Genomic DNA, 12,874 nt, shown 5'->3' with positions numbered 1-12,874 from the left:
TGTGGCTCCATATTTGGCTCTTTTAAAAAATACCTATATTTGACTCTTAAAATTTCTCCTTTCTCCAATATTGGAAGAGGCAGTCATATCCAAGGTTAAAAGCATGTGCTCTAAAGTCAAACCTCCTGATTTAAAATTGAGGATCTCCCTTGGCCTAACTATGGGAATTTGGAGAACTTAATCTATTTGTTCCCCAGCTTTCCTATCTGATAATGATAGTACCTGACTCATAGGGCTGCTAGAGGGATTAAATCCATGCAAAGCGCTTAGTGTTCAATGTCATTACTGTTTTTACCATTGTTATTTGTTTACATGTGTACCCATATTTACTAATATGAGGAAGAAGTTCAGAACTGGCTTGTACTGAGACTCAATTCAATTTAAATAATCAACAAACATTTGTTTAGGCTTATATTATATTCAACATTATGGGGGATGCAAAGCTGAATAAGACATTGCCCTGTTCGTGAGTCAATGTTTTCATAAGCTAATGGAGGAGACTTAACTATAATTCAAAGCAAATGCAGTGAGTGTGAGACCAGAGTTATCATAACCAAAGTATGGGGGAGAGGGAGGATGTTTCCAGCTGGAGAACTTGACTTATGAGCTATAACTTAAGTAATGGGTAAATTGTAATGGAAATTAAATTGTGTAAATAGGAATGGTAGGGAAGACTCCCTAGGTAGGAGACTATTTTAAGCAAAGGAACCAAGTTGGAAAAAATCTAGGATTTATTTATTTTGGGAGCAATGAGTAATATGATCTGGCTAAACCGCAAGATTTCTTCATTCTTATTTGAGCTCCTACTCTGCCAGGCTCTGTTCTAAATGGTACATATATGTTTGTGAATAGAATAGAAAAAGACTCCATCTTCAAGCATGTGTATTCTAGTGTGGAAGATATACTGGGACAGAAACCTGAGAAGAGGTGGGGGGGCTAGATTTTGGAGGGGATCTAATGGAGAGCCAACAAAGGCTACTAAGCAAGATGAAACCATGATCAAGCATTACTTAAGAAATATTTATCTGTTGGAGGCAATGTGTAAGATAGACAAAAGAATGAGGCCATCAAGGCACGGAAACATATTTCTTTTTTTTTAAATGTTTATTTATTTTTGAGGGAGAGTGCACGTGAGTGGGGGTAGGGCAGAAAGAGAGGGTGACAGAGGTTCCCAAGCAGGATCTGAGATGACAGCAGAGAACCCTATGTGGGTCAAAAACTCACGAGCTGTGAAATCATTACCTGAGCCAAAGTCAGATGCTTAATCTCCTGAGCCACCCAGGTGCCCCAGAAAGATAACTCAATAGGAGGCAATTTGAAGAGTCCAGGTGAGATTTAAAGAAGCTGTGCACCACTGAAGTGAAAAGGACAAACTACAAAGATATCCGGCAGGTGGAAGATTGGTACCAGCAGGAAGTGGGCATGTGCTCAATGACGTGAAATGACGATTCTAGGTTTGTTGCAGAGGGGAGGCAGCCTAAACCATGTATCCAGTGTACCATTTGCAGATCTGGCAGTGTAGACTCTGGAGGCAGACCTGCCTGTGTTGCAATCAGTCAAGGAAATTATTTTATCTATTTAAACCTCAGTGTCCTCATCTGTACAGTAGGAATAATTAAAAGTATCATTTTATCAGATCGTTGTGGAAAACAACGACAACTACTTCCACATTACTGGGGATACGGTGAACACTTGACCCTGGAGTCTGGAACTGGGGGAGTAAAGAAGTAACACAGAGCCACCTACACCTGCTTGCATTGGCATCAGATGTATTTGAAGGGGTATTTGCTCTCACCTTGATATTACAGTTATTCACAAAGAAGATAATTAGCTGAAAATTTTTCACAATTACTCCACATTAGAAAATGAACCACAAATCAAAGGATCTTATTTTGCCTTTGGGAATCAAAATAGTTGTGAGTTTTGATATTATTCTGCTCATTTCAGTAGCTGTAAACATGAGGGACAAATAGATATTTCATGAAAAATCTGAGTGAGAATGAGACTAAAGTTTCAATCCCCAGAATGTTTTCTTCTCCCCAACCTCAGGGCCTGTCTCTGAACACTTGTTGGCTGCAGACCTCTATTATCCCATCCTTCGAAGCTACACACAAAGCTTAATATAGAAGCATGAGGCAGCAGAAGTGTGGGTGCTGGTTAAAGATCAGGCAATACAGGGGTGCCTGGGTGGCTCAGTCAGTTGGGTGCCAACTTCAGCTCAGGTCATGATCTCGCAGTTGGTGAGTTCAAGCCCTGCGTTGGGCTCTGTGCTGACAGCTCAGAGCCTGGAGCCTGCTAGGATTCTGTATCTCCCTCTCTCACTGCCCCTCTGCTGCTTTCTCTCTCCCTCTCTCTCTCTGCCCCTCCCCCACTCATGCTCTGTCTCTCAAAAATAAATAAACATTAAAAAGAAGGTTAAAAAAAAAGACCAGGCAATGCAGATCCCAAAAGTGCCTAGGTGCTTATTTTCTGGGTTTCCACCCAAAATAATTCTGTGAATAGTTGGAATCTAAGTCTGGAGGGAATTAATGCACATTAAGAGAAAGAGGACACTGAAACAGGGGAAGTGAATCTGTCAAGAAAAGGGGAAGCTTAATAAGGAGAAACAAGAGGAATGCTGTACCCTGATAGGACTGAGGCAGCCCATGCATGCTGTTCTGGCATGATAAGAGAATTTCAAATGCCCAAAGCTACACATAGTCAGCAATCAGTTAAAGTAAAATCCTCTGTACTTTTGAGAGACACAGAGAATGCATTTTGCAGTTTAAGCGAAGCAAGTGCAATTACATTTCTGTCTGTAAGTACATGATACAAAACTTGGGGGACAGATTGACTCCAAAGTTGGCAGGCATGGGATGGTCTGGCTTAACCTGAAGCTGTGCAGTGTATACAGAATCTACTTCAGATGCCATAAAGGAAAACTTCAGATGCAGTTCTTCTTCAGAGCACCTGAAAAATAAGTGTCTCAAGACACCCAAATGAATGCCAATTGAGAGAGGCACACTGTCTCATGATATAAGGTTAGGTGGAATTTGCAGGAAGGATAATAGAGTTGTAGTGAACTATCTGCACAACACTGAGTTCCATCTATCCCAGAAGACAGCGAAAAATTTGAGTGGAACTCAGAATTTAAGGCCAAGGACATAGACTTGGGACTCAGCTGCACAGAAAAGGCAGTTGAAATCATGAGGAGTTCATCATGAGGAGTTCAGAGGAGTTCATCAGCATAGAAAATGAGCTCAAGGAGCTTGAGGAGAGAATATGTAGAAATATCTGTTTTTAAGGAAGAGATGAATGGTGTGCAAAGTTTTAGGAGACATAGGAAAACTGGTGCCATAAATGCCATTGGAATAAAAGTGTTTTTTGCTAATATTAACATTTTATTTTTCTTCTTTGCAGACTTTTCCTTCACACATAAATAAATAACATTGGATCATATCATACCTGTTATAACATTCTTTTTCCACCTAACCCTACGTCATGAACATTTTCCCATGTCATTAAGTAGTCTTAAAGTTATTTTTTAATCGCTGTTTTAAAAGCATTTCATTGCAGTTATGTACCATAATTAATTTTTCCCTTTTATAGTACATATTTAAAAATCCCCTTTATTTGGACTTTTAGTTTGTTTTCTTGGGAGGGGAGGCTATTTTAACAACGCTGCAATAAACATTCTAGTGTAGAAATATTTCTATGGCTCTTATGTGACTTCCCCAGCATAAGTTCCTAGGTTTCAGAATATCCTGGTCAAAGCTTATTGAAAACATTTTAAAGGCTCTTTTTTAGATGCATTGCCAAATTGTTTTCCAAAAGTGTTTTTCTCTCCTCAGCAGTGTATGAAAGTAATGAGACAAATGTATTGAACGTGAAAAAATATCTCATAAATGTAAGGAGAATATTTAATATCATTATAATTTTAGAAGATCTGTTTCCAAGACTGCTATGAGCATCTACTGATGGGACTGCCTCCGAGCATTTGTGGGTTTTTTTAAAGTTTTTGAAATTATTTAATTTTTTAAAAATAAAAATTATATATATTTAACACATACACCATGATCATTTGTTATACATATACATTGTGAAGTGAGGACTATAATCAGATTTTGAAAAAAACAAGGAAAGGCCAACAATAGCAAATACCTCACAACAGCATAGAAAGCTGAAGAGAAAATGATTATTGACTTTGGCGACTACATAACCATTGGTGGCATCTGAGAGAGTAATTTCCCTTGCAGGGAGGAGACACACACCATATTGCAGTTCTCAAGAACAAAATTTTATTGCAATTTTTGGTCCATTAATTTTGTTTCCTATGAATGCCTTGTAGTTTTGGAAATTTTTTATTATATGATAGGGAAAAACAGTTTAAAAATTCAAATTAATTTTCTATTTTTTCAGGACTGTCAACTTTTATCACCACTCTTTTTTCTCCATTTTTTCCTTTATCCGTATTCCATCAATTTCCTCTTTGAGGACTTGGGTTGGGATTCTCAGATCAACAGCTTCATCCATGAAGAGACAAACCAGGGAGAGGCTGTCATTTGTATAAAGAAAGAATAAGCCCTTGGGATTCAGTATGTGGACTACCATAAATATCAAACTTGATTTTTGCTTTTGTGTGTATGGGAATAGCATTTAATGTCACTGTTTGAGTCATTGAATGGATGTCTGTTGAGCTCATCACTGTTTCTTGTTCAGAGAACCCTTTATGGACATCCACTCCATAAGTTTATTACCATTTGTGGGAAAATATTTGACCCAAATACTCTGTGCTCCTCTGTGACATGGATCATAATTCTATCACAGTGAGCTGTTTCCTTTCCAACCCAGAGATATACAATCCAGTCATTCCAGATACACATAAATCCTGTTATTTCTTTTATAGACTCAATCTTGAGCACAAATCTCATTTTTCACTCCTTTCTGGTTCCCAGTTTGAGAAATATCTCCCCCACCTTCATATTCAACAAGGTAGCTGGTCCTAAAGCTGGTCATTTGGGAAAATTCAGAATGGTCAGAATTCTGAAAAGAACTTCTCTGATTCTCTCTGGATGATTCATATTTAGTACCATCTGGGAAGCTATGCAGATGTCTCAGTGAATGGACTCATTTCTAATTCCTCTTGAGTTGAGTGGTTTAAGGGAAGACTTTTGGTATCCTTGCTCCTTGGTGTCCCTTTGTTATGTTGGCATAAAGAAAAAATCCAGATACAGTAATTTCTGAGAAGTTGGAAGGTCAAACTATATTATGACATATTTTCCCAAGTTTTGATAGATATTCTTTGCCTCTCTCTAAAAAGAGGTCATCACATTCCCCAATCATTTCTTTACAGTTATCCCAGCTAACTCTTAAAATGTTTCTGGTCAAATAATGAAGATCTAAAGGTTTGATGCTTTGGGGAAAGAGGTTCAGGATAAAAGTAATATCCTACCAATTATAATTTCTAGTGATATTTTGACTCTTTTGTTGAAGAAACACTATTCTAAGGCATACAGTTTGTCTTTTGTGTACCCATCCAAAGTTCATTATATTTGAAGGCCACGTGATTTTCAAAAATGAATTAGAAATGTTTGGTAAGAATAAGAAACTCTTAAATATAGAGAGCAAACTGAGGGTTCCTGGAAGGGTAGGGGGATGGGCTAAATGGGTAATGGGCATTAAGGACGGCACTTGTTGGGATGAGCACTGGGTGTTTTACATTAAGTGATGAATCACTACATTCTACTCCTGAAACCAATACTACACTATATGTTAACTAACTTGAATTTTAAAAAAATGTTTGGTAAGAGATGTTTTTCCAAATATTTCTTTGTGGAACACACTTTGACATTAGAAGAACTCATAATCTGACAAAATTCTGAAGAGAACCTAACTAATGCTAATAGTGTGAATTAGCTAGTTTCTTAAGGGCTTGTGTTATAGACACAAACTTTGCTTTAGATAAAATAAGAGTTTGAAACCACTATGATTTTTTTTGAAGTCTAATTGACATATAATATTATATTAGTTTTGGGTGTATAACATAACGATTCAGTATTTGTATGTATTGCAAAATGATCACCCACAAGTCATCACGCATAGTTATGGGATGAGACTTAAGATCTGCTCTTAGCAACTTTCAAATATGCAATACTATATATTTAACTATATACTTCAAATATGCAATACTATATATTTAACTATAGTCATCGTTCTGTACATTACATCCCAGGACTTATTTGTAACTGGAAGTTTGTACCTTTGACCCCCTTCACCAATTTTACACTCCCCCACCCCCATCCCTGGCAACAAGCAGTCTGTTCTTTGTACCCATGAACTTTATTAATTTTTCTTCTCCAAATTTTTATTTAAGTTCCAGTAAGTTAACATACAGTGTAATATTAGTTTCACCTATAAGATTTAGTAATTCATCACTTATATACAACACCCAGTGCTCATCACAAGTGCTCTACTTAATACCCATCACCTATTTAACTCCTTCCCCCACCTCCTCCCTTCCAGTAACCTTCAGTTTGTTCACTATAGTTAAGAGTCTGTTTCTTGGTTTGCCTCTCTTTTTTCTCCCTCCACAAATTTGTTTTGTTTCTTAAATTCCACATATGAGTGAAATAATATGGTATTTGTCTTTCTCTGACAGACTTATTTCACTTAGCATTATACTCTTTAACTCCATCCATGTCATTGCAATTGACAAGATTTCATTCTTTTTCATGGCCAAATAATATTCCAATGTGTGTGTGTGTGTGTGTGTGTGTGTGTGTGTATATATATATATACATATGTATATGTATATATGTATATGTGTACATATATGTATATGTATATATATATGTATATATATATGTATATATATATGTATACACACACACACACACACACACACACACACCCCTTTCTCTTTATCCATTCATCAGTTGATGGGCACTTGGGCTCTTTCCATAATTTAACTATTGTAGATAATGCTGCTACAAACATCAGAGTGCATGTTTCCCTTGGGACCAGTAGTTTTGTATCCTTTGGGTACCTAGGAGTTTTAAAACTACTAAGAATACCAGCATTTCCTCCAATATAAAAATAATAAGAAATTAGCTAAAGAGTATCTTAGTCAAAACAGGAAAATCAAATTAAAATGAACTTTTTCTGATAGAATATTTTTAGAATCACAGAAATGATAATTAGAAATAAAATAACTCTTAGTTTAAATATTTGAAAATTTTATCACTGTAAAAAAGAGCACAGATGTGTTTCCCTTAGTTTAACAGGAGAGGCATTACTGTTTGGATCAGACAGAATTCAGTTATGCTATTTTTATATTAATGCCCTGAAATGATATCACTATATAGTTAATTTGAGTGTTGTAAAAATGGTTGGGACAAGAAGGTAAAAGTCATCATGCTACCTTATGTAATAGAAGTAGAAGCACCACAAAGCTACTCCATATTGGTACAGTTAATGTAAAAAATAAGTCTCTAAAAACAATTTGAGAAATTTGTACTATGCAAATTTATTCAGTATAAGAAACTTCTGAAAATGACAATTTGTAAAACAAGTAAAAACTGTATTATCCCAATAACAAACATCTATCTATAAATGTATATGATAATAATTTATGTGCTCAATAACTAGATCTAAAACATAGTGTAACAATCATTTTATTTAAAATATGAATTATCAATACATCAAACAGATTAAAAATACTTTTTTATTAAATTCAAAAGTGGTATTACTAACATCAGGCAAATGTTTTTGAGTTAATTTTTCATTTGTGGTTCTATATTTTGCAACGATTTTTAACCAAGGCCATTTGTGACAATGTTATACATTTTCACAATGGTTGACCAATCTTTCACTCCAATGTACAACTTAATGTTTCTTTTTTTTCTTAATGTTTCTTTTAAAGTTATAGTGACTGTAAGTTTTGAATCTATCATGGTACCCCTATCATATTTTAGGTAACCAATGGACCTAGATTTTTCCAATATAACATGTTTATGATTTTGTTAAGTGAAAATTGAAACCTTGGCCACCCCATCTGTTATAGAAACAGAAATTCCTTTCTGCCTTTTTCTTTGTCATGTTTAATCCTAACATGACAACATAAAACATTTTGATTTGTTGACTTGTATTTTCAGCTGTATCAACAAATATAGCTCTTTGCCTCCATTAGCTATTGCTTCTTCTCTCTTTTCTGTAGCCAGGAACCAAATGTGTTACTGCATTAAGAGACTTAGCCTTTGGAACCTTGCCCTCTTCAGTTCTAGGCCACACAGAATCATTAGTATAATGTTCCTCAAACACTGTCATAATGCTTTTCTCCCTCTATTTAAGAGCAGTTAGTAACTTTCTATTGCCTGTTATATCAAATATAAAGCTTTTATGCTAAGAGTTAATATCTGTCTTCATCTGACCTTTTCTCTTTGAGCTATCTCATTTCTTCTTGCTCTTTGGCACAGTCTCTCTGCTACTTCCAAGCCATCTGGTTGTTATTAGCACACAGGATTTGCTTCTAACTGCTTTCCTGCCTGTGCAGATGTCACTCCTTGAATCACTGGGTGCCCACTGCTAACTGAGGCAGTCCGTTCTATCTTTGGATAGGTCAGTTAGAGAGCTTTTCTCTTTACTGACCCCAAATCAATTACAGTATACAGTATAAGGTTTTCATTTTTATCTTTGTGTGTATGGCAGTCTAATGAGGTCTTCTTTCTTAATTGTTTTGTATATGTATATTATGTCCACAGTGGCGCTGTTTATCAGCTTTGGGGAAAGATCTCTACATCTGGCAATTTTTCATTTCCATACCCTGGTCTACCCACCCACCACCCCAGAACCACAACAGCTCAAACTCTTAACTGAGCACAGTATGTGTTTAATACATATGTGATAACGAAGCTTTATTCTATATATGGAATTATTTATATGTGAAAAATATATACTTAAGTATACGTATCAAAGGATAACAGAATCTCTGTCTCAGAAATGATTCTGTGAATTTTAGTTGTACAGATACAATGCAAGCCTGATCATATGCAAGCTCAGCCCACACACAAGGCAAAATGCTTAAACATTACTAATTGTTTGAGTCAGAAAGCAGTACATTTTGCATGCTTATCTATAATCGGTTATCTTGGCATTGTTACTACAAAACAAAGACAATTATATCTTTCAAATAGCCTTTGTAGCCTGACCTTTTATTAGTGGCTCTAAATTGTTAGCATCTCCAAATGTCCTTGCATTTTAAGCTATTTCAAAATTGTGTTTCCATTAAAATTTTAATGGAATCTCCTGTGAAACTATTTTAATCATTGTAATCAGCCACATCATATAATTAGATTTTAATCAGGACCTTTAACAGTAATCTGAGAGTAGACACTTATAAAAATGTTATGTCTGTGTGGGTTTCTTCTCCTGACCTCCTCCTACCCCAACCATGTGGCACTATAACAATTGACCATGGAGAAAAAAGTTTGCTTTCCATTTGTCCCACATAATGTGGAAAATATTGCCCAGGAACAGGTAGGTAGGGCCATGATCAGTCGATGTCTAGTAGAAAGATACACATATAGTGACAGGCTTTTCACTAAGGCTGTTGCTTCTCTTGTGACCGATAAACACTGACTTATTTGTAGAATGGCCGCTAAGGTTGGGAGTGTACCTCTGGGCCATGCAGAAGATTGGAACTCTGGGGCATGGTTGGCATGGGGTGAGGTGGATGGCATAGGTGTGGAGGAACGGTGAGGAGGGCTCATCTACAACCCATATTACTCTATTGTACTGCTTTGCAGGTCCTGAATTATCAGCAGTGAATTAATCTTTTTCAGTTCTTATTATTACTAGATTTTGTTAAAGCCCACTTTTATGTCTTCCCATTAGTCATCTATGTAATTTTGGAAGGCAAAATGCATGAAGCTCAGAGCTAATTATGCATTCTATTATGCCTTTAGATATCTGGATGAAAGTCATGTTCCGACGCTCAATCCCTTCCCTAAAACTCATTTCCACGAGTGATGACTTAATGATCTATTTACTTTAAAGGTTTGCCTTTGGGGGACAATGATTTTCCTGGTTAGCTCATTTGAAAGAATAGACTTCTCTTTCATGGAATCTGTAAGTATTTAGAAAAATCATTGGGAGCTTTGAAAATGCAATTGATACAAAATGTGTTGAAACCTATGCTTTGACTATCCCTAGGGAGAGGGGACCCCTTTATATCCATGCAGAGTATGAGAGCCATAGTGTCCAAATTCTCAATTCCATTTGTTAAGCATGAAACCAACCAGCTGTGGAAGCAGTGTGGATGAGGGCAAATTTGCAGCTTTGCAACTCCAAAGTCAGTGTGTGTGAATAAAAGAATGATAAAATGACACAGTTCTCAAGTAGGATGATTGTTAATCAGTTTTCCCTGATCAGTTTTGTTCTTCCACCATTAATAGCCAAGCTATCATATTATTTATAGCTAGCTATCTAAGAATGCAAACATTAGCCTCATGTATGCCTTTCACTTTGATCTCAATTTCCTTTTTCCCCCTGCGGTTTTAAAAACAGCAGTCTTCAGTAATAACATCCATGACTTCTAGGTATAGGTCATATTGTTGGCTACAATAAAGAGATATTTTCTTATGTTTTTAACAGCAGAGTGCAGTATTTTGCAAGGAGAGATGCCTTTGTGAGTTAGGATAGATATATTCATTTCTGTTAGACTATGCTTTTTCTGAGCTTTTATGACACAGTTCAATCAGAATGTGTGCAAAACCCCTTCTGCTATAAACTGTATGTTAATATTGGTAAAACATAAGTCATAAATGCAACTTCAAGCAAGTTCTGGATTTAGTGAGAACAAAAGCAAGGTGGATTTCAGGTGAGGACAGACTGTCTCCCTCTAGATGTCAGTGTCCATTCCAGAACCACACTTGCGGCAAAAGATTTCCTTGTTCTGGGTCAGGAAGCCTTCCCCCACCAAGGAGACTGAGCACTTCCCACAGTTGAAGCATTCGCTGTGCCACTGCCGGTCTTGAAAGCAGATAAACTTGGCACCTTTGAGACCTGTAAAGGAATTGCGGAAAAGAATATTCTTTCAATGAAGAGATTAAGCATTCCATCAGGTACTCTTCTAGGAACTGGAGATAACAGCAGTGAGCAAGTCTATGTAGAGGCAAGTAACCTAGAAGAGAATGCTGCTTCCCATGACCCTGTGTCCATCTGGGAATGTCGCCGTGGGCAAGGTCCCCCTTGAGATCCAGCCTGATTCCCAAATTTTTCTGTAATCTACACAAGTAGGTAGAATCTGAATATACAAACCAGGTATTTTTGGAAACAGATGAAGATTGCCTAAGACAGATAAGGAAACACAGTAGAATGCCATGGGAAGAGGGAATGGATTTCGAAGTCAGAGATACCTAAGTATGAATATCTTCTTTCTGCTTTCTTAGAAGCAAAGTGAAGATAAAATAAAATAAATGTATACTTTCTAGCCTAGTGCCTGATGTTTCAATGACTTTTAGTTCTGTTACCTCTATTCCTATGCTCAGTTTTGCTTCAGATAAAGTTCCATGGTCATATTGTGGTGTGGGGCACAATTTTCCAAAAGCCCCAAATAGAAAATTTCATCCAGACTATCATGGAGTTAACCTAACATGACAACCTTACTACCTTGCCCAGAGACAACTTTAGCCCAGGCTTGCAACAAAGATCTGTGAATCTGATCACTCTGGCCACTGAGGCCATGCTATCCAATGGTTAGTCTCTAAGAAGTACTTTATCAGCCTCCACCATTTCAATCTGGGCTTCACTTTAGCTGTAACATTTCTACGAGAGGTAGAAGAATTTGAGTCTTCAGTGAGAATCTCTTTGTATACCCCTAATATGGATCCAGGTTACAATTTAAAGAATTGATTTTGAGGCGTTGAAAAGGAGAAAAGGTGTAGGGATTGGGAAGGAGTTGGGATGCCTTGGGCCTTTCTTTATTTGCCAAGGTTTTTCCAAGTGATCATAGTGCTATGAACTTCCTGTGATTTGCTCCTTACCCATAGAGTGAGGCTAAAATAGTTCATGTGTTTATGCACATACAGTTTCCAAATATTACATTTGGGGAAGCAAAAAAGGTGAATAAGCATTCTATTTCAGATAAACTCTCCTTAAATATGATAACGAACTTTTATTTTCATACTAGAAGTGTTATTTGATGTCTTTACATATAATTTACTAGTTCATAAATAAACGTACATCAAATTTCTCTACTTTCCTTGATTAAATTTATTGCTCACTTATTTATGATGCTATCATTACTTGCTAATAAGAGTAAATCAGTAATGAACCAATTAATTCCCTGAATATTATTCAAAACATTAATAAGCTGACTGCAAGAATCATGTTCTATATATGCATGAATCATCTTTGTTCATGAAACTAATTATTACACGTCTTGAATTTTGATGCTCATGAGTTTTTCTTGATTTTATTAGGTAAGCCTGTACAAGTGGTAAATGTAAAAATAATTCTTCTAGAATTTTACAAAGAGAGAAATAGAAGCGTCTGGTAGTAGGAATTTAAGGAAGGCCTGACTCAGTATGTAAGATGTTTACAAACTGTTTCAACTTTGGATGCATTTACTCCCTCAGGTCATGAGGGTCATTTGCAGTAAGGAAGTCCCCCAGGAAATAAGTCTCTGGCACCTGTTTTATTTGACTTCATTTATTACTGAAGATTTTGTAGAATAAGAGCTAGCATTTGTTGAACACTTGAAAACGAGTCAGTCACTATTGTTTTTTTTTCTTTAATGTTTATTTCTGAGACAGAGAGAGACAGAGCATGAGTGGGGGAGGGGCAGAGAGAGAGGGAGACACAGAACTGGAAGCAGGCTCCATGCTCTGAGCTGTCA

General features: G+C 36.5%; 1 protein-coding gene across 3 annotated transcripts in view; it reads right to left on the bottom strand.

The window, feature by feature from the left end:
* Window positions 1-10,806: 10,806 nt before the first annotated feature.
* FHL5 (four and a half LIM domains 5) overlaps window positions 10,807-12,874 on the bottom strand; it is a 41,245-nt gene continuing 39,177 nt past the window's right edge. For all 3 annotated transcript variants that reach the window (XM_042939385.1, XM_042939384.1, XM_042939386.1), the window contains one exon: window positions 10,807-11,040. In XM_042939385.1, the coding sequence (XP_042795319.1) occupies window positions 10,877-11,040 (164 nt within the window). In that variant the 3' untranslated portion in view covers window positions 10,807-10,876. The remainder of the gene's footprint in view (window positions 11,041-12,874) is intronic.

Source organism: Panthera leo, chromosome B2 (genome assembly GCF_018350215.1).
Source record: "Panthera leo isolate Ple1 chromosome B2, P.leo_Ple1_pat1.1, whole genome shotgun sequence".
NCBI lineage: Eukaryota > Metazoa > Chordata > Mammalia > Carnivora > Felidae > Panthera > Panthera leo.
The sequence above is the reverse complement of the archived record's forward strand: the minus strand, read 5'-3'. Positions and strand labels throughout refer to the sequence as shown.